The sequence below is a fragment of the Balaenoptera ricei genome, chromosome 15 (assembly GCF_028023285.1).
Source record: "Balaenoptera ricei isolate mBalRic1 chromosome 15, mBalRic1.hap2, whole genome shotgun sequence".
Taxonomy (NCBI): domain Eukaryota; kingdom Metazoa; phylum Chordata; class Mammalia; order Artiodactyla; family Balaenopteridae; genus Balaenoptera; species Balaenoptera ricei.
The window spans coordinates 23459788-23481879 of record NC_082653.1 but is presented as its reverse complement, the minus strand read 5'-3'; the positions used below and the strand labels follow the sequence as shown (position 1 = coordinate 23481879).

The 22092-nt window shown below is 50.2% G+C and overlaps 1 protein-coding gene across 27 annotated transcripts in view; it reads left to right on the top strand.

Moving 5' to 3' along the window:
• The window catches only part of EPB41L1 (erythrocyte membrane protein band 4.1 like 1), a 137949-nt gene that overhangs the window by 82573 nt on the left and 33284 nt on the right, over positions 1-22092 (top strand). For 16 of the 27 annotated variants that reach the window (XM_059896673.1, XM_059896681.1, XM_059896670.1 and 13 more), the window contains 11 exons: positions 889-1053; positions 2974-3078; positions 3690-3732; positions 7083-7158; positions 12629-12847; positions 15172-15259; positions 15798-15950; positions 17229-17326; positions 17593-17768; positions 20432-20580; positions 21457-21492. In XM_059896673.1, the coding sequence (XP_059752656.1) occupies positions 889-1053; positions 2974-3078; positions 3690-3732; positions 7083-7158; positions 12629-12847; positions 15172-15259; positions 15798-15950; positions 17229-17326; positions 17593-17768; positions 20432-20580; positions 21457-21492 (1308 nt within the window). The remainder of the gene's footprint in view (positions 1-888; positions 1054-2973; positions 3079-3689; positions 3733-7082; positions 7159-12628; positions 12848-15171; positions 15260-15797; positions 15951-17228; positions 17327-17592; positions 17769-20431; positions 20581-21456; positions 21493-22092) is intronic. The other 11 variants (XM_059896695.1, XM_059896694.1, XM_059896688.1 and 8 more) reach the window with 3 other exon arrangements.

The following is a 22092-nucleotide window of genomic DNA, read 5'->3' as shown; positions in this document are numbered from 1 at the left end:
TCTTCCTGCCCAGCCCGTCCTCCAGGAGGGAGGAAAGAAGGAAACTGAGATGTATTATTGACCCATTACATGCCAAGCACTGTGCAGGGGGCATAGTGTTCATTTTTATAATTAATTCTCTGAGACCTAAGAAGGTAACTATTGATTTCCCCATTTTACACTTGGGGAAACAGAGCCTCAGCAGGATGAAGTGAGTTACCCAAAGTCACATTGCTTTAAAGTGACAGAAGTGCAAGTCAAATCTAGATCTGATTTTGAAAATCGGTGTTCTTTCAACCTTATTTTCCTATCCCCCAAGGCTGTCCATTCTAGCGGGGCAAGCCCAGGGTGACTGCAGAGCAAAATTCATCACCCTAAAAAGAGACAGGGGGCTTGGGGGTTCATCTAGCCATTGAATTCACACCTCCCCTAATTCACAACTGGACCAGAGAGGGCAGGGACTTGGCCAAGGTCATTGAGGGTGTCAGTGACAGAGTTAGGACTAGTGGGCAGGGCTCTGACCTCCCTTCCCTCCACCAGATCAGTCCCAGCCTCATGCTAGACCCAGTGACAGACTGAGAAGGAGGAGACCATGTCCTGATCACTCATGCACTGTTCTAGGCAGATAGGACAGCTCTGGCCTCTGGGTGTGGTTTTTGTGGGATGCTCCCGCCTGCAGGGGAGCAGTGGACCCCTCATATGAGCCCACCCATTGTACGCAGAAGCTCTGGCTCTCTTCCTGCACACACCCACCATAGACCGTGGTCACCTGGGGGGAGTCTTAGAGGGCAGTGGCTCTCATTTTGGGGTCTGTCTGAGCCCCAGCTGCATCCTTATTGCATCTCATTTGGATGAAAGGCTATGGTTTCTAGCTCGCTGACTAAACCCTTCCCTTGGTTGGACCTGCAGAGCCTAGACATGGAGGAGAAGGACTACGGGGAGGCCGATGGCCTGTCAGAGAGGACCACGCCCAGCAAGGCCCAGAAATCGCCCCAGAAGATTGCCAAGAAATACAAGAGTGCCGTCTGCCGAGTCACTCTGCTCGATGCCTCTGAGTATGAGTGTGAGGTGGAGGTAGGGAGCACCACAGGCCCCGTCCCTGGTCGACCGTCCTCAGAGCCAGGACAGGCCTCTGTGCGCATTCAGCCTGGGCCAAACCAGAGGGCGTCCACTCTTCATGGAGGCCTGGACCGACTGCCGCGTCCTGGGGAGATGACTCGGCCAGCCCTCCTGTGCACAGATGGTGGCACCGAGGCCCGCAGAGGGCTCTTCTGATTGCAGATAGTGTTAGGCGAGGCACAGGGCTGGTGCCAGGAAAAGGCTTCTCAGGGTGGCTGTACCTTGGCAAGGAGTCGCCGTTTCGCGGCTGATCTGTAGCCTGGTAGGACCTGGGCTCTTTCATCTCGCCCAGCAGACGCTGAGGTTTCAACCAGAATCATTTTCATGTATATAACGGGTGTGGAGGAGGGTTCTTCCTGTGAAGCACCCTATCCAGGGCACCAGGACAAACTGGTCACTCGAGGCTTCCGTGGTGAGGTGTCCCCCAGGCATAGGGAGGTGGCCCATTGGAAGGACCCTCCCCCCAGGCTGTGGAGACACCCTGTGGCATGGCTCTGGCCCACAGTGGGTGGCTGGGCAGACACCTCCTCTCTGGGGTCAGCCCTCCTGGCCCCACATGTAGCATCTCCCTTTCCTGTACGGGCTGGAACTCCCACCCGAATTCTGAGCTCTCACTCGCCCCCTTCGAGGTTCTGCCCCGGTCCAGGCACCATTCCTGGCCCGTCCAGGTGTATGGAAGAGTCCAGAGGGTGGCCTTACTGCTGAGAGTGACAGGACCCACCTCCCTTTCTCCCCCGATTCCTGGTCTTAAGGGACCGACTTCTGAGGCCTGGGAGGCTGGCTCTGTCGTCTTTGCCAGGTTGGGTTTTTTTTTTTTTTAACGTTTATTTCTTCCATAGAAAGGTTGCAGGGTGAACGCCTTGCCTACTCCTGGGCAAAACAAAGGGATATCTTCTCCCTCTTCCCTCCTGCCCATGGTGGCCCCAGGGTGCTGTTTCAGCTGCCCTAGAAGAGTGTAAGGGTTTGACCGAGGCCACTCTCTCTGAAGGTCTCCTCCAGGCTCAGGAATCCCTTGGTTTTCCAGCTACTCCCCACAGTCAGGCCTGGCGCCAGTCCCCGGTGGCCTACCCAGACCTTGCAGGGACCCCACCCGCTCCCTGGAGTCCACTGCCTCTTTGGGTAGTGACTGCTTCACACGCCCCCTGCCCCGTGATCTCTTTATTGATGCTTATCCTCACCCCTGTGGGTTTGGGGTACCCAGCCAGGTTCTGGGCTTTGTCTTCTGAATCCTCAGGCCCAGATGGTGTTCAGAGAGGTACCATGCCTTGCTGATGGGAGTTGGGGGGAGAAGGTGGCTCGAACGGTGCTGCTTGCAACTGAGGCTGATTTAGGCTCTGTGAGCCCCCGTGGAACCTCACTTGCGGCCTGGGTAGAGGTGATGCTCCCTTAGTGTAAGGGGAGGGGCCAGGGGAGGAGAGTCACGCTGTGACCCTGAGTCCCAGGCCCTCCCCTCCTCCCCTGCCCATGTCCCTCACAGGTCAGGTGGCTTGTCTCTTCCTCTCACACTCAAAACTCAGACTTTTGGTTTTCTGCTCCTTGGGTCCAACTTAGCCTGTTTCTCCTAATCACTGTACAGGAAGGAAAAATCAGTCACTCCCCCACCCCACTCTGGCTTTCCCCCAAGCAGGTCTGAGTTCTAGGAAGACCCCAGGAGGGCTTGGAAGAAGGCAGTTGATGGGCTAGGCATTAGTGTCCCCCCAAGATTCCTTAGGACTTGGAGAGCAGAGCCAGGTGGGTGGCAGGAGTGCTGAGATCCTCCCCAGATGCTGGAAACCTCTTGCGGGTTTTCACGTCGTCCTGGTGGAGCCTGGGACATCTCCCCGCCCCACCCTGAGGTGTGTTCCAGCCTCACGGCAGCTCTGCTCTTCTCTTCAGAAACACGGCCGGGGCCAGGTGCTGTTTGACCTGGTCTGTGAGCACCTCAACCTCCTGGAGAAGGACTACTTTGGCCTGACCTTCTGTGATGCCGACAGCCAGAAGGTACCTGGGCTGGGGAGCGGGGCTGGCTGGAAGGCCTTCCCTGGGTGGCGGGAGGGGTCTCTTCCCTTAGGCCCCCATTGGCCTGGCCACATCCCATGGCTTCCATCAGCCCTCAGCTCTTCATTAGGTACCTTCTGTCTGCACGCCTCCAGGGTTCAGCCTGCCCTGTCCATCCTCAGTTCTCTGTCTCCCCTGTGCCCCTGTCCTTCCTTGGGGGCCTGCAAGTCAGCCTCAGATAGGTATCTGGAGAGCCGTGGCATGGCTTCCTGCGGGAGCTGAGGCACTCACCCCCAGCCCCTCTTCCCCACCCTTGGGAAGCTCCTGCCTGAGTTTCCTTCTTCCCACCAATCCCACTGCAGCTGCATTACCCGTTCACCGTGCTGCCTCCAAGCATTGCCAGGCCCAGGGCCCCGGGTCCCAAACCCTGAGTGAAGCCAGGCCTCATTCCCTCACCTCCCAGTCCCAGGGGAAGGGACCCAGACAGCTCAGCCAGGGAAGGGTGTTCCCAGCTAAGGGGCTGTTGGCAGGCTATTTCGGGATGTTTCTCTCTCCTAGCCCTACCCAAGTCCCCTCCTCTGTCTCCCTCTAAAGAACTCTATCTTCTCCTACAGAACTGGCTGGACCCCTCCAAGGAAATCAAGAAGCAGATCCGGAGTGAGTGACTTGCTGTGGTTGGAACTGGTAGTGGAAGGGTGGAGGGGGGGCTCCAGGCCTTGAGGGCCCTAGTTGTGCTGCTTCTTCCTCCTTTGGGAAGTGCGTTCGGACCCATGAGTTCGTTTGCTGTGTGTGGCAGATCTTGGGGAAGGCAGGGTATTGTTTTATAGATGAGGAGCCTGAGGCCTGCACAGGAGGAATGACCGTCTGGAGTCACCCAGCAGGTTAGCAGAGGGATCACAGCTGCCTTCAGGATGTCAGCCCTGGAAGGGACCTGCAGAGTCATCTAGGACAAGGGGACAAACCGATGGCCTCAAAACAGCCACCCTTCTGTCCAGGGCCAGGGCGGGCTTCGGTGGTCAGTGACCTTTGACTCAGATCAGATTCCTTGTCCCCACAGTACTCTAGGCCACTCTGCCAACTGAGAGGAGTGAACGTGTCCTGTGTTTAATGATGGGTGACTGAGGCCCAGAAAGAGGCAGTTATTTACCCAAGATCACAGAGTGAGGTATGGGCCACGCCAGGTCCTGAGCCCTGGCCTCCCAGCACCATCCTGCACTCTTTTCAAGGCCTGGGTTGAAGACAGATGAGCAGGCCAAAAACCTGTCTTTTCTGGCCCAGAGGAAAAAAGGCATGTTGGGAGGGGCGGGGCAGCCTTCAAATGCCAGAAGGGGGAGGTAGGTGGCCTCAGCCAGGGGGCATGCAGTGAGTGGGGACTTGGAGCCTAGAGGCAGCGGTGCCTCCACTGGGGGCTCCTCCCCTTTGCTGTGCTTGGGCTTCCTGGTCCCCTGGCTGGAAAGCTATAGCCAAGCCTGTTGCCGTGACAGCAGGCAGCTGGGCCTTAGGGATGCCAGCTGACTATGCAGGAGGGGGCTTGAGGGATGCTTCCTGCAGCCTCCTGTCAGTTGGAGATAAAGAGGCAGGCTCACGGACAGAGCCCCCTTCTCTGGGGCCAACAGGGTCCTAGGCCTGGCCTTTATGCTGTCCCCAGGAACCCCAGCCCAGCTGGGAGGCCTGGCTCTCATGCCTGAAAGAATCAGAACGCACACCGTGGCTGAGAGTGTTTGAGAAGGACCAGGACCTTAGAAAAGAGAAGCTCCTGACAGAATCTTTGGGTCTCGGCTCCCTCCCCAGGGCAAGAAGTGATCCCCTCGGGTTATGAAGGAGCAGGGCTTCCTCCTTTATTTAGTAAAGCCACAGTCTCTGTTCCTACCCCTGCAGTTTCCACCCATTCACCCCAGTTCTGGCTTCTGGGGCCCCCACAGAGCAATTTTTTACCCACTTTCTTGATCTGTGACAACTCCAACCTTCTGAAGGTGGCACCTGAGTCCTTATGTCCTGGCCTTCAGAGTTGGGTATATTTCCTCCCAAATCTCAGGGCCCATCACCTAGGGCACTGGGGGCAATTCCTCCACCTCTCTGGATTCCCGCATCTCCCTAGCAAGTGGATTAGTGATTACTGCCTCACTAGGTGGGGATGAAGGTTCAGTGATGTGAGTGTGGACAACAGCCAGCACATAGTAGGTGCTTCACATAGTAGGAGGCAATCTGGTGTGACGGTTAAAAGGACAGACACGGGAAGTAGACCGCCTGGATTTGAATCCTGACTCCATCACTACTTCTCGTGTTATTTAATTGCTCTGTGCCTCATCATCTGTAAAGTGGGGGTAACCCTTATCTTTAGGGTTGTTGTGAGGATTAAATGAGTTATTAGCTGTTCAACACCTAAAAGGTGCCTGCCCATAGTAACACCCAGTTTGTATTAGCCATTATTATTATTATTAATTATTACCATTATTCTCTCGCTCTCTTTTTTTCTTGGCTGTGCTGTGTGGCTTGTGGGATCTCAGCTCCCCGGCCAGGGATTGAACCCTGGCCATGGCGGTGAAAGCCCGGAATCCTAACAACTAGGCCACCAGGGAACTCCCCCATTATTATTCTTGAGACCGGGATTGTTTCCCCTTGAGGCTGCTGTTTCCAAGGAGTCAGCTGCAGTCAGGAGCCTAGGTTGTGGAGTCATGTGATCAGAGGCTAGACCTGTTTTCTATCGCTGACTAGCTGGGTGATCCTGGGAGAATGACTTAACCTCTCAAAACCTTCATCTATTAAAAGGAAAGTCTACCTCAGGATCACTATAAAGATTAAATTCCAAAAACACGTGTCAAGTTCTTAGCAAGCCAAGCGACCAGCACTTAGTAAGTGTTGGAGACATGACAGCTGTATGGTGAAGATGGTGATGCCCACAGGGACAAGGATGGTAGTGATGGCATGGCCTCCAGCCCTTCTGTCCACAGCCCTGCCCTGGATGGGCCTCTCTTTCTCACTTTGTCAGAGGTCCCTTTAGAGCATGGAGCCCAAAATGTCCCAGGGGTGGTCTGACCATTGTTCTGGATTATGGCCTTTCATCAAGGCCTCCTCCCTCCCCCCCTCTTCTTAAGTGGTCATCCCTCTTCTTGGTTTGCAGAGCTTGTTTCCAGCTGAAACCTCAGCGTTTATTTTTCTCTACCTTGTAAAGGTGTACCATTGATTTTTCATATCTAAACGTGGAGGTTAACATTTACCCCTGTGAAATGTTCTTTGTTACTTTTAGCCCATTATATTTGCTTTTGGGTCTTGTTTATAATCCAATTCTGCCATCTGAGATGGAGTCAACATCATATAGGGCAGAGTTTTGCAACATGTTTTCTGAGAAACTTTAATCTGGAAGGATGCCCTGTGACAAATGGATGCAACAGGTCAAATGGATTTTGGAAACTCTTGAATGCATGTCCCCCTTCAAGAGGTGCAATGCACAGTAGCAGAGTGAGGGCTCTGAGAAGTCCAAAGTTAGGAAACCTGTTTAAGGTGGTATTTTCTAGATTAATTATCTTCCCACTAATGTCCTGGGGCACAGACTTTGGTGTAGAGGGAAGAGCATGGGCTCTGGATCCAGGTGGCCTGGGTCTGAACCTCAGCATTGCCACTTCCTAGCTTGTGACCTTGGACTGGCCACTTTACTGCCTGGGCCTCACCGTCCTCATTTACAAAATGGGTTTAATCATAGGACTTACTTACAGGGATGTTGTGAGGTTTAATGAAGCAATGTTTGTAAAGTAATTAACAGCATGCCTGGCATGCACCATTGTTTTCTTTCTTTCTACCTTCCTTCCCACTGCTAGTTCACAAGTCTTTTAATCTGGGCCTCAGTCTCCTCATCTGTCAAGTGGGAATAATGTGCCAGGGTCTCTTATTGGATTGTCCTAAAATGATTGTTATGGGAAGACTGAAAAATTGCCCATGGCATGGTGCATCTGGGCCACCCACGGGGGAGATGGGGCCTCTCTGATCTCTCCCCCATCTTCTCCTCTCAGGCAGCCCCTGGAATTTTGCCTTCACAGTCAAGTTCTACCCCCCTGACCCTGCCCAGCTGACAGAAGACATCACAAGGTGAGGGCTGGGGAGGGGTGGTGGTGGAGGGGGATGGACACAGAGCCCTGGGTGACACAAGGTGGTATATGGGTACATGATGGCAGTTGAAAACCCAGATGCCTACTGAGGCCAGGCAGACAGCATCAACAAGGGAAACCAACTCAGTGCAAGAGAAAGTGATGCAAACAGAGTGGTCGATGGCAACTGACCCTTGACTTCAGAGGGAGAGGTGTCACGGGGAACAGTGGGGCTCAGTGTGAATTGAAGAGGACAGATGCCGCTTAAAACGGTTGCTGTTCTGCTCAGGCAGTCACTGCCATGTGGGAATCAGGCCTGATAGTTGGAGTGAAGCTAGAGATTTGAGAGTAAAAACCACACTTTTTAAATATTGGCAACTAATTTAAACTCTTAAAAAGCATGGTGTGGGCCATCTCTGGGTAGGATAAACCAGACATGTCTGAAGGCTGATGTGCTGGCTGGACCACCAGGTTTTAACTTTGGGGATAGGAGGGATTAGAACACAGATGCCTTTGCAAGTGGGAGTTTGGTCCTGTGTGCTACTCTGTGCACATGGCAGGCGTGTGGGAGTCAAATGAGGCATGTGACCACCCCAGGGAGGCAAGCCCAGGCTGCTGGGGTGAACGTGGATTGTAGGTGCAGGCCTTGTGCCTCAGTGCCAGTAGATAACAAGGCTTAAAGATTAGAAGGGGGTGCAAATCATCTCTCAGGATGAGAGCTTCCATGGGGCTCATCCTGCCTCTGAAATCCAAAACAGGGAGGGGCCTTTCTCTTTATCTAAGCCCCTTCCAAAGAGATAGTCTTACTTTACAATATCCTGGGGCTGTGTCATCCGTGTACTGGGCCCTAAACACCCACCAACCATAGGATGTGGCTTGGAGTTATTCCTACAGCAGGAGAGGGAGCTACTAAGCCATCCTCTGTCTCCCATTGGGTCCCTCCTTAATCTCTGCCATTTGCCAGGCAATGGGCCAAGGTCAAGATACCGACTCTGGCCTTGGGAGATAAAACAGATATCCCTGGAATAGATCAGACCTGAGGCCTTGGCCTCATTAGCCCTGCTCTAATCCCTGAGGTCAGCTTGGGACCAAGGTGGCAGCAGCAGGGTCTAAACTTCATTCCCGAAAGGGCTGAGAGCTTTAGACCAATACAGCCCCCATCCCCTTGTCTTGCCCACTGGTGCCTCTCCTCTTTGTGCTGGTCCCTGGACATTGGGCCTCTAGGGACACCAGGAAGGAAGTTAGCCCTGCCCGATGTGGCTGGCCTCAGAGGATGGGGTGATAGTAGCAGCTGATTTAGTCAAAAATATTTAGAACCCGAATAAACTGGTCAGAATGACAAAGTGACTGAAATGAAAGACTGATCAGTGTGTTTGGTAATGATTTCTGAATTTGGAGACTTTTGAATGATATGCTTATAAGCCCACACTCGGTGCCTGTAATGTTTGAGCTGCTGCTGATTCTGAGCCTCTGCCGTGGCTCTGAGCACACACTGAGGCCGCATGTATTGTACTTTTGGCCAGAGCTTCAGTTCTGACTGCAAAATAATGTCGTGGAGCAGTAAAAACTATACTAAGTAAAAGCCACTTAAAAGGAAAAGAAACAAGTAATTGGAAAAAAAAATGGTGAAACATAGCAAAGTGGGCAAGGAGGTATTGCAGGCTGAGCATGAACTGGAATATTAAAAAAAAAAATACACAGTAACTTAAAAAGCAATAAAAAGTGCTTTGAAATGGTTCTAAAAATTGTAAAATCATCCAAGTGTGCATGAAAGTTATAAAAAAAATCATGGCCTAGTGGTTGGAAATGTTTCTTTTAAACCAATTTGGACAATTCGTTTAAAGCTGGAGCCAAATAAAAAAGTTTTGAGAAAACATTGGCAAACAGTTTTGTCCAGACAGTGGAATATGGTGCAGAAGTTAAAATGAATAAAGTCAGGTCACGTGTGCTGACATGGGAAGGGCTCTAAGGCACATAGTTGGGAGTGAAAAAGCAAGCTATGTGGTCAGATATAGCATTTGATAGCATTTACATGGTAAAAACACCCATGAACCAAAACCACATGCATTTTAAAAAATTTATTTTATTGAAGTATAGTTGATTTACAATGTTGTGTTAATTTCTGCTGTACAGAAAATGATTCAGTTATATATACATATATACATATTCTTTTTCATATTCTTTTCCATTATGGTTTATTATAGGATATTGAGTATCGTTCCCTGTGCTATACAGTAGGACCTTTTTGTTTATCCATTCTATATATAATAGTTTGAATCTGCTGATCCCAAACTCCCATTCCATCCCTCCCCCACCCCCTCTCCCCTTTGGCAACCACAAGTCTGTTTTCTATGTCTGTGAGTCTGTTTCTGTTTCATAGATAAGTTCATTTGTGTCATATTTTAGATTCCACATATAAGTGATATCATGTGGTATTTGTCTTTCTCTTTCTCACTTCACTTAGTATGATAATCTCTAGTTGCATCCATGTTGCTGTGAATGGCAATATTTCATTCTTTTTATGGCTGAGTAATATTCCATTGTATATATGTAGCACATCTTCCTTATCCACTCATCTGTCGATGGACATTTAGATTGCTTCCATGTCTTGGCTAATGTAAACAGTGCTGCTGTGAACATAGGGGTGCATGTATCTTTTCTTAATTACAGTTTTTTCCAGATATATGCCCAGGAGTGGGACTGCTGGATCATATGGCAACAGTATTTTCAGTTTTTTGAGGAACTTCCTTACTGTTTTCCATAGTGGCTGCACTAATTTACATTCCCACCAACAGTGTAGGAGGGTTCCCTTTTTTCCACACCCTCTCCAGCATTTGTTATTTGCAGACTTTTTAACGATGGCCATTCTGACTGGTGTGAGGTGGTACCTCATTGTAGTATTGATTTGCATTTCTCTAATATTTACCAATGATGAGCACCTTTTCATGTGCCTATTTGCCATCTATGTGTCTTTTTGGAGAAATGTCTGTTTAGGTCTTCTGCCCATTTTTTGATTGGGTTGTTTTGTTTTTTTCATTATTGAGTTGTATGAGCTGTTTGTATATTTTGGAAATTAAGCCCTTGTTGGTTACATCATTTGCAAATATTTTCTCCCAGTCCGTAGGTTGTCTTTTTGTTTTGTTTATGGTTTCCTTTGCTGTGCAAAAGCTTGTAAGTTTGAAAAAAAAAAAAAAAAAAAAAAAGCTTGTAAGTTTGATTAGGTTCCATTTGTTTACTTTTGATTTTATTTCTATTGCCTTGGGAGACTGACCTAAGAAAACGTTGGTATGATTTATGTCAGAATGTTTTGCCTATTTTCTCTTCTAGGAATTTTATGATGTCCTGTCGTATATTTAAGTCTTTAAGCCATTTTGAGTTTATTTTTGTGTACGGTGTGAGGGTGTGTTCTGACTTCATTGGTTTACATGCAGCTGTCCAACTTTCCCAACACCACTTGCTGAAGAGACTGTCTTTTCCCCATTGCATATTCTTGCCTCCTTTGTCGAAGATTAATTGACCATAGGTGTGTGGGTGTATTTCTGGGCTCTCTGTTCTGTTCCATTGATCCATATGTCTGTTTTTGTGCCAATGTCATGCTGTCTTGATTACTGTAGCTTTGTAGTATTGTCTGAAATCTGGGAGGGTTATGCCTCCTGCTTTGTTCTTTTTTTTTAAATAAATGTATGTATTTATTTATTTATTTATTTTTGGCTGCATTGAGTCTTCGTTGCGGCGTGCGGGCTTCTCATTGCAGTGGCTTCTCTTGTTGCGGAGCACGGGCGGGCTTCAGTAGTTGTGGCTCACGGGCTGTAGAGTGCAGGCTCAGTAGTTGTGGCACATGGACTTAGTTGCTCCGCGGCAGGTGGGATCTTCCCAGACCAGGGCTCGAACCCGTGTCCCCTGCATTGGCAGGTGGATTCTTAACCACTGCGCCACCAGGGAAGTCCCTCCTGCTTTGTTCTTTTTCCTCAGGATTACTTTGGCAATTCTGGGTCTTTTATGGTTCCATATAAATTTTAGGATTATTTGTTCTAGTTCTGTGAAAAATGTCATGGGTAATTTGATAGGGATTGCATTAAACCTGTAGATTGTTTTGGATAGTATGGCCATTTTAACAATGTTAATTCTTCCAATCCAAGAGCACGGGATATCTTTCCATTTCTTTGAATCATCTTCAATTCCCTTTATTAATGTTTTATAGTTCTCAGCATATAAGTCTTTTACCTCCTTGGTCAGGTTTATTCCTAAGTATTTTATTTTATTTTTGGTGTTATTTTAAAAGGGATTTTTTCAGCAATAATGGAGCTTCTGCATGTAGAGGATTGGTAACTTGTTCCATGGTGGCAAGAAAGAAGTCTTTTTTTTTCTTGCTGTATAATGTTTCAGTTTTAATAATTTTGAAGCACTTGGATGCATTCAGAAATTAAAAATAAAAACCATAGATAAAAAAATAAAAGGGATTTTTTTTTTTTTTTACATTTCCTTTCTGATATTTCATTGTTAAGTGTAAAGAAATGCAACCAATTTCTGTATGTTAATCTTGTATCCTGCTGTCTTGCTGAACTCATTTGTCAGTTCTAGCAGTTTTTGTGTGGCATCTTTAGGGCTTTCTATATATAGTATCATGTCGTCTGTGTATAATGACAATTTTACCTCTTCCCTACCAATTTGGATACATTTTATTTCTTTTTCCTGACTGATTGCTGTAGCAAGGACTTGAAATACTATGTTGAACAGAAGTGGTGAGAGTGGGTATCCTTGTCTTGTTCCAGATTTTAGCGAGAAGGCTTTCAGCTTTCACTGTTGAGTATTATATAGGCTATGGGTTTGTCATAAGTAGCTTTTATTATGTTGAGATATGTTCCCTCTTATACGCACTTTCATAAGAGTTTTTATCATGAATCGATGTTGAATTTTATCAAATGCTTTTTCTACATCCATGGAGACGATCATGTGAAAACCACATGCATTTCTATACGTCCATGGAGGAAAAAGGTCTAACACCACAGGGATAACAGGAGTGACCTCTGGGGGAGGGAGTTAGGACTGAGAATGGACATCAAGAGGAAATTTAGAATTATCTCTAAAGTTTACATGTTTCCCACAGTAAGAGTATATTAATAGTATAATTAAAAATACATCACATTTTAAAAAAATGGTTAAACCAGCAAAGCAGTCCTAATTTAGCTTGAAAATGAGTTAGAAATTGAAAATGTTCCTATAGTAGGAAAAATCCCTCAAACTTAGAAATGAACAAAAATGCTTAACGTTGCATGAAATGTTACATAACCATCTTCTAGGATACACCCAAAGTATTAACACACGACATGCCAGTGTCTGGGAACATTCCTCTTCTGCTGCGCTGAGCGTTGATCAGTTACCGGTGCTGATGGATCGGTGGGCAGCTGTGCTTGGGGGAATCTAGGGAGGGAGTGGCCCCCGTGCCCATGCCAGCTCTCCCCTATGTCCAGATACTACCTGTGCCTGCAGCTGCGGGCGGACATCATCACGGGCCGCCTGCCCTGCTCCTTCGTCACGCATGCCCTGCTGGGCTCCTATGCCGTGCAGGCTGAGCTGGGCGACTATGATGCCGAGGAACATGTGGGCAACTATGTCAGCGAGCTCCGCTTCGCCCCTAACCAGACCCGGGAGCTGGAAGAAAGGATCATGGAGCTGCACAAGACGTACAGGTGAGAGGGCCTCCGCCCAGGCCTCCCCTTGCTCCTTGCCCTGTTGGCCAGAACCTTCCTGGCTAGGCCACCGGATCGTATGCTGTAAGTACCCCACCTGGCTCTGCCGCTAACGTGAGGTGTGTCTGAGAGCACATCATCTCATCAGATGGGAATGATGGTAACTTGCTATGTGACCTTAAATGACCGCTTGGGACCTCAGGTTCTTAAGCTCTTGTACTGGTGTGGTAATTCCCTGTCCTTGGCCTCTGAGAATCGGTCTCTTTAACTGCCAATTGGAGATGATAATAATGATTGTGTGTCCCTGGGTAAGTGTCCTGATGTCTCCGGGCATAAAGTTCAAAAGTTTACATTCTAAAGCCAGACCGTCTGGTTCACCTTTTGGCTCTGTCTCTTTCTAACCAGGGGATCTCGGCCTGGTCATTTCACTTCCCTGTGCTTTTAGTTTCCTCATTTGTTTAATGTGAGCACTAGTAAAACCTATGCTGTAGGGTCCTGGAGGGGCTAAATGGTGCCTATTAGAGACACACCGCATGGTGGCTATTATTGTTGCTCTGTGATTTGAGGGGCTGAGTAGTTGATGGTGCAGTGGAAAGCAGCTTGTGCCAGGAGTTAGAAGATAGTTAACTAGTTGTGTGATTATGGGCTGGCTATTTAACCCATCAGCCCCATTTTTTACCTGTATTCGTAAGGACTTAGATTTTCCGTGTTTCTCAGTATTCGGGGCAGGAGAATTCACTGTGCAGGATGTTTGGCATCTCTGGGCCCCAGGCATTAAATGCTCATAACACCCCCTCAGTCATTGTAACAACCAAAATGCATCCCCCATTTCCAAATCCCTGCCGTGAGAGTGATACCCGCTCCCTGGGGGAACCCCTGGAACTAAATGGTCCTTTTAAGCTGCTAGTACTTTGGACTCTAAGTCCAGGCTTGTCAGGGAAACCCAATGTGATAAATGACGTGGAAGTGCATTGTAAACTGTAAAGTGCTATGCATGTGGGAGGGGGTATGGTGATATTATCTCATTGCTAATGAGGATGGAGGGAATGAGGAGGGTTGCGTCCTGGGGAGAGAGGCCATCTGGAGAGAGGCCCAGGGCTAGGGGTGGAGGGATCATGTATGGGGGAAAGAAAGCCTGCTGGGGTGTGATGGGACACGAGGTGTGGGTGGCAAATGTGTCTCTCAGAGGCTTGCACACCAACTCTGATTGGCTAGTAACGGCTGCTGTTATATTGTGTTGAGCAGGATACTGAAACCGTGCAGCCGGTTAGCAGTGTCTGCCTGGGCTCTTTGTCATCCCTGTTGTAGGCAGCAAGGTGTGTTAGGGATTCGCAAGAGTCCTAATAATTCAGAGAGGGAAGTTCAGATCAATATGGGCTGGAGAAATCCTAACGGCCATCCCTTCAGCTGTAACAGCTCTTTTGACTTAAAGCAGATTGACTTCCAGTGTCCAGGTATCCTGCACAAAAGCTCCCCGAAGTAGACAGAGCACAGGAAACTGAGGCTATGAGACAGATGTAAGCCAAGTGGCTGGGAACATGAACCACGGAGCCACATTGTCTGGATTCACATCCTGACTTTGCTACTTAATAGCTGTGTGCCGTTAGGCAAGTTATTCAACCTCTCTGTGCCATAGTTTCCTCATCTATAAAGTGGGAATAGTGATATCTACCTAATAGTCCTGTTATGAGGATTCAAATGAATTAATACATGTAAAGTGCTTGGAACAGTAACCAGCATGTGGTGCTCAAGAAATGTTACTCAGTAAATGCTGTGAGAGCATACGGTTTCCTGGCAGCCAAAGCAAAGAAGGAACTTGATGAATTACATAACTCTTCTTTTCAGAAAGGAGAGAGATTCCTCCTTTCCTCAAGGGCGATTAAGTGGTTTCTGATACAAAATTCTGCGAAAAATAGCCTTTGTGGGTAATAATTCAGGAGCCCCTGGGTGATAATGATAAGCAATGTCATCCACAGTGATTTCACTGTCATGAAGAAACAGAATTTATGGCTCCCATTTAATCCAGTGGCAGAATGAGGCAAAAATCCAGACTCCCGGCTGAGGCCTTGAACGCTTCCTGGAGAAAATAAGACTGGACCTGAGCTTTGGCAGGAGATGAGAGTTCAGTGGACTGAAGCGGGGGCTAGGGGTGCTCTGTCCGGCACTGAGAGCAGAGGTGAGGGACCGGGGAGGCCTAGCCACACTCCTGCTCCAGAATGCTTGCCTTCCTGGAATCACAGGTTCCGATCGCGGTCATCTTTGGCTGGCAGGACTCAGGCCTTGGTCCTTCCACCGGCCACCAGCGATCACTTTCTTTCCCTTAGGGGCATGACCCCAGGAGAAGCAGAAATCCACTTCCTAGAGAACGCCAAGAAGCTTTCTATGTACGGAGTAGACCTGCACCATGCCAAGGTATTGCTGGGTGCCAGGGTTCCCCTAGGTTCTGGGGGGTGCACCCGAGGAACTACCAGGGCCTTCTGGAGGGCTTGGTGTGCCAGACTCTGTGTCACCTCCAACCTGAAGCCTTTTCTCTTCTCATTTCTCATAACTTGACGTTCCATAACCCTTTATTTCCCCATGACCCTTATTATTTTCTCCTTGTATTATATTTATTTATGAATCTGTCTGTGCCACCACTAGATTGGGAGCTTCATGAGGGAAAGACATAGGCCTTAACTTATTTCTGTATCCTGAGCATATAGCATATGACCTAGTATGCATAGGTACCCCTAACTGTTTGCTGGGTGAATGAATGATTGAGTGATTGATAGAGAAAATGATTGAACAAGTGAGTGGGTGAATAAAGGACAAAATGAATGAACAAATGGCTCTGTGAGGGATTAGTCAGTGGGGCTCCAGCATGGATGCTCAAACCCTGCTCCTGAGGGCTCATTACAAGCAGAGCTCAGAATGGGGTTTCGGGGTCATTCCACGGTCCCTTCTCACACAGGACTCTGAGGGCATCGACATCATGTTAGGAGTCTGTGCCAATGGCCTGCTCATCTACCGGGACCGGCTGAGGATCAACCGCTTCGCCTGGCCCAAGATTCTCAAGATCTCCTACAAGAGGAGTAACTTCTACATCAAGATACGGCCTGGGGAGGTGAGCCTGCCTTGGGAATCCCTTCTTCACCGGGATCAACTAAAATGGAGGGGACCCCGGCAGCTGGGCCTGGGTTTTTTCCTACCCAGGATACATGGATGGAGGTGCTGGGTGCTGGGTAGGGAGACAGTCCTCTTTTGCTGAGGCTCTCTACATAGACTTTGCACTTTAGGTATGTGCCTGCACACACACACACACACACACACACACACACACACACACGGGAGTGTACGCATAAAGATAACCACATATATTCAGGTTATACAGATCAGGGAATGTATGTCCATGTCCCTGATTTGCTTACATGTGGTACTCATACGAAGATGCACACACACGACTACACACACATGCAAACATGAATATGCCCACCCTCCACATCCCGCCCATCACAAAGTCCACTTGGTTCTACCTCTAGAGTAATTGCGAGCCCGTCTGCTTCTGTCCCTCTGTCCACTGCACCAGCCACCATCTCTCCCCTCCATCCCTACACTGTCCTTCTTACTGGTTTCCCGGCCTCCACTGCCACTCCAGGCCATTTTCCTCATAGCTGCTGGAGAGAGCTTAAAAGTCCCTTGTATCAGTTCATGTCAAACCCACCCCACTCCCACTCCTCACTTGAACCTTCTGAGAGCTCTCCTTAGCTCTTGGACTCAAGTCCTAACTCTGTCTGGCCACCTGCCTCTCCCACGTGCCTCTGCCCTGCTGCCCCACGCCCACGGGCGCTCCAGCCCCTTCACCCTTCTCCGAGATCCTTGAATAAGCAAACTCTTTCCTGCCCGAGCCCTTTGCATTTGATGATCCCTCCACCTGAAATCCTCTGCCCCGCCTTCTCACATAGCTTTGGTTCCTTTCCCATCCTCCAGTTCTCTGCTCAGAGACCCCCTGTGTAGAGGGCGTTCCCTGATCACCCTTTCTAAAGTAGCACCCGCCCCGCCCCGCCCCTCCCCCGCGCCTGCGCGGGCATCCCCTGTCACATCACACATCTCTATCCATTCCTTTGTGCCCTTATCAGTATCTGAGACGAGCTTGTTTACCCATTTATCATCACCCCCCACCCCCGCCAAGAATCTTCTGTCTTTGTCACCCTGGTGTCCCTGTTGCTTTAGCTCTGGACCTGTCACAGAGTAAGGGCTTAAACCAGCTGATTGATTAAATGAATGAATAAATGAACGAACAGGCCAGAGTCATACAGGCCTGAGAAGGAGGTTCAGAAAGGATGGACTGGTGGTGAGAGTGGACCCAGGCCTTGCTTCTGACCCACCCTCCCTGGTTTTGCAGTATGAGCAGTTTGAGAGCACGATTGGCTTTAAGCTCCCAAATCACCGGTCGGCCAAGAGACTGTGGAAGGTCTGCATTGAGCATCATACGTTCTTCCGGTGAGCCTGCCCCTGGGGTGTGGTAACGGGCTGAGGCAGAGGCTGTGAGTGGATGTGGGTGACGTCTGTGTTTTGTCAGTAGGAGGAGCTAGTAGGGACTCTAGGAAAGCCCTCCTCCTCCTCTTTCCCCAAGTCTCTCACCTTCTGGACCACTTAGAGTTGTCGTAGCTGGTGGGACAGCGGGACGGAAGGCCAGCTGTGGTCCAGCCTTGGGCCTGGCGTTGCGCGTCTGATCCTCTCTCCTTGCCTCCATCCCTCCCCTGCAGGCTGGTGTCCCCTGAGCCCCCACCCAAGGGCTTCCTGGTGATGGGCTCCAAATTTCGGTATAGTGGGAGGACCCAGGCACAGACCCGCCAGGCCAGCGCCCTCATCGACCGGCCCGCGCCCTTCTTTGAGCGTTCCTCCAGCAAACGGTACACCATGTCCCGCAGCCTTGACGGAGGTATGCCCCACGCTGGAGGTGGCGGGGAGAGTGGCGTGTAGAGGGGGGTGGGAGCATGCTGGGTCCTGTAGAATGAGCAGTGGAGGCGGTGAACACATCACAGTTGACTTGCACCAGGCATGGTGGCCCCAGAGCACTGCTGCACCTGGTGACTCTCAGTGGGTTAGTCTAGCCTACGGTACCACTTCTGCTGGAATGTGACACTGACACTCTGGGCTTCTCACAACTTCCCTGAGTTGCGGCCTTTTGGGGTCCCAGGTTCAGCCATATGGTCTCCTGGGCCCCCTTCCCAAGAAGCTTAGCAGTTCACAGCTTGTCACCATTCTGGAATGGTATATCGTAACTGCAGTGTGGAGCTGGTGATGCCTTACTGGAGGCGAAGGAGTTGTTCCCAAGCATTTTTTTGGTTCCACTGGGCTCTGGGCTGATTGACATCTAACTGCCATGCAGTTAGATGTCAATCTAACTGGGGGCTCCACTGCCCCCATTTCTCTTAAGTTGATAGGTGCCCTGACTATTAATGAGAATTGGCCATACATTGCCCTGTATCAAGCAGACCAGGGCTTCTCAAAATGTGGCATCAGAACCAGCTGTGAGCTTGTAAACATGAGAAGTCCCAGGCCTTTACCTAATCCTACTAAATCAGCACCCTTTAGGGCCCAGAACTCTCCCAGGATATGCTCACGAGTTTATAGGAGAGGGTCAGAAGCCACATGGGGCATTGGGAGTTAGGCAGAGTTAGGTCTCAGCCTTGACACTCACCAGTTGCTCCATGGATGCAGGAGGTAGTCCATAAATATTTGAATGAAAGGATGGGAGGCCTTGAGCAGCTTAACTCCCCTGGGCCTATCTCTTCTTCTGCAGAATGAATAATACCTACTTCATTGTGTTATAGGGAGAACTAAACAAGTAATACCTCTACCACACCCAAAACAGTTCATGGCACATAGTAGGACCTTAATAAATTGTAGGGCCACTAATAAATTATTATTGCTTTTAGGTTTATAGGGGGTAGCTTGAAGGTAGGAGATGGGGACTTTGGTGGGGGACCAGCAGATGCTCCCAGAACATATTGGGGCTGGCCTCCAGGCAAGGCAACAAATATTTTCTTAGTGTTAGATGTGTGCCAGGCCTTGTGTTAGGTCCTGGGTACGGTTTTTAGAATAAGTATGGCCCTTTCCTTTGAGGAGCTCACAGAATAGTAGGTTTGTCAGCATTCAACGTGATTCAGCTGGTGGGAGAAGTGTGTACAGAATACAGAGCAGCCCTGTGGAGAGAGGGTGACAGCTGGGCTAGAGTCTTGAAGGATGCTTAAGTTTGCCAGGTGATCAGGAGAGTCTGATACGTTTCCAGTAGTATGGAGGTGAGTCCTGCCCCAGGACTCCCTGGCCGTGTTCGGAGGACATGCAGTTTTGCAAGGGTCCATTTGGGGCTCGGGAAGCTCCCTATTCTCCTTGAGTAGGTACAGTGCTGAGAGCTGAGATTTAAGCAAAGGGAAAGGAGGGCTGTGCTGTCCTTCTGTCCTCCCCTGCAGCTCCCATTGCCATGCTGGGGGCTGAATGAAACCGAGATTGTTCAGGGCAGCAAAGATTGGCCCAGAACTGGTGAAGTTCATCATCTAGGAAGCCCGGACTCTAAGCCAGGAGGCCTGGGTCCTTGTCCTGATTCACTGAAAGGTTACCAGTGGGACCTTTCTCCTTTCGAGGTCTCAGTTTATCCTCTGTAAAATGGGGATAGTAATTCCCATCCTAGCCATCAACACAGAGTATTATGTGGATCTAATGAAATAATGTGCATAAATGGGCAGTTTGTCAAGTGATATATATGAATAAAAAGGATAATTATTCTTTAAAAAAAATCTATGCCAATCCCGAGGATAATCTGTGCTCTGATGATTTTAATCCAGTATTTTCCAGCCATTTTTTCCGCTGAGACACAAGCCCTGGGCATAGTCTGGGATTTGCCCAGTGTCTGATGTAAAGTCTGTAATTCCATCCCTTTCTTTCCTGTTCAGAAAAGGACTTTGGAATGCCAGTGAGTGAGAAAGATGTTATTGCAGGGATCCCCTTGATTTCTCCCTAATTTATAAAGAAGGTAAATCATGTGCAAACCTCAGGACTTTAACTTTCACTAATAAAAGCTAATCTCACAATATCTGTGTATTGTTAAATAACGGTCAAGCGAGTATCTGCTACGACCACCACAACAAAAACAGTAACATTTGTGAGCCAACACTGATCCAATTGGCTCACTCTGAGCCAGCCACTGCTTCTCTGAGACACATTAGCTTCTCTGTTCCTCCTCCCAGTTGTCTGAATTAGGTACTGTTTGTAGATGAGGAAACTGAGGCCCAGAGACGTTGTATAACTTACCCAAGATCACACAGCCAAGAAGAGATGGATTTGAGATTTGAACCCAGGCTCGAGTGCTGTAGAAATCAGGGGAGGCCCTGGCGCTGGAGGTAGCTCTGGCTCTCACCACCTGAGTGACCTGGGGAAGGCCACTCCACTCCTCTGGGCACTGGCTCCTTATCCCCAGCGTGTTGAGGCTGTGGAGGTATCTGCTCTACGCCAGGCGTGGTTGGGCGGGCGGTGGGTTGGCTTCTGGTCCCTGTGCCTGGGAGATGACTCACATGGCCGCCCGGCCGTCTCTGCCCACTTCAGCAGAGTTCTCTCGCCCAGCCTCGGTCAGTGAGAACCACGACGCAGGACCTGACAGTGACAAGCGGGAGGAGGATGGCGAGTCTGGGGGGCGGCGGTCAGAGGCTGAGGAGGGCGAGGTCAGGACCCCCACCAAGATCAAGGAGTTAAAGGTACGAGCCTGGCTTTCTTGTACCCTCTGACCTGGGGGTCAGGAGGCTGATCCTGGGTCTAGGCTCAGCCTTGGCCTTCAGGTGCCCCCAGCGGTGGCCAGGCACCCTTGCTGTGCGGCGTACCATGGACAGGGCCTTGCTCGTGGGCTGAGCTCAATACCTGGACTCCCCAGGTGGGGGTGGGGCACGCTGCCCACCCTGTACCCTTCCGCTCCTTTTGCCCTTCTTTCCTGGAGGGGCACTCTGTTCCCTGGTGGACTCTGGCCTCCTCCTGCTCACTCCTAATTTGCCCTTTTGCCTGTGATCTGGATCTGCACAGCCCCCTTTCCCCCATGATAGGGTGTCCCTGCAGGCCACAAGGGTGAGGTTCAAGTTCCTGCCAGCCGCCCCCATTTCCCACCAACCTGTGCGCACGCTCACGCAGGCCCCCGTGGCCTCAGACTCGCAGGTGTTCACTCACAGACGTGTACCCCCTCACCCATAGGGTTATGCACCCAGACATGCAGACAACGTGCACACGCACACGGGCATGTGCACACATGGGGGTGGTGGGTTTCCATCGTGCAGCCCCACCTTGGGAGCACAAGCCCCTGAGCACACACTGACAGCAAGAAGCATGACTCTCCAGAACCCCACATCCCATCTGCCGAGTGTGATGGGCGGCTTTGCCTCCAGCCCTCCCGCCCCCTTCTTCGCCTTCCTGGGCTCCCTGCTTCACGCCCCGCACCTTCTGATGACCTCACTGCCCTGCTGGTGGCCCACCCAGCTTCCCAGAGTGCTCTGGGCTACCTGCTGGACCAGGCCAGTCGCGGTATCTCTAATCCATTTGCTCTACTGACCCTGCTGGTTCCTTTTCCTCCTCCCATGTCCCGCTAGCCGGAGCAGGAAACCACGCCGAGACACAAGCAGGAGGTACTGCATGGGGCCTGTCCCCACCCACCCAGCCATTCACCCCCCCCCAGCTCATTTGTCATCACCCCACCGTCCATCCCAGGCTCACATCCCAGCACCACCTCAACTGCAGCTTCTCTTCCGCTCCCGGCCATCCTCCTCCCTCACCCAACCCCACCCTCCATCACCCCCTCCCCATCTTAAGCTCATCGAGAGACTCCAGCCCCCCAACCACCCATGTTTCCCTCCCTCCCCACCTCTCCCTCCCTTTCCCAGCTTCATGCTCCACCTCTCCAGACCACCCCGTGCTTGCTTCCCCCCCCACTGACCATCCCCCACGGTGTCCCCAGTTCTTCCAGGCCATTCTGTGCTTTCACTGAGCTCATCTCCACCCCCATCCCGCCCCCCACTCCCACCCCAAAGCCTTCCTTTGACTCCTCTCCTCCCTATACCACTGTCTTGTCATGCCTCCACATCTGTGTCCCCTGTGTCCCCCCCCCCAAGCTTCTTTTTGTATCTATGGGCAACCAGATGTGGAAGTGGGGGGTGTGGGGAGGGAGGAGCCTCAGAGCACATCTGTCTTCTCAACCCCAGGTGCACCTCCCGCGGGCGGGGCCCCTG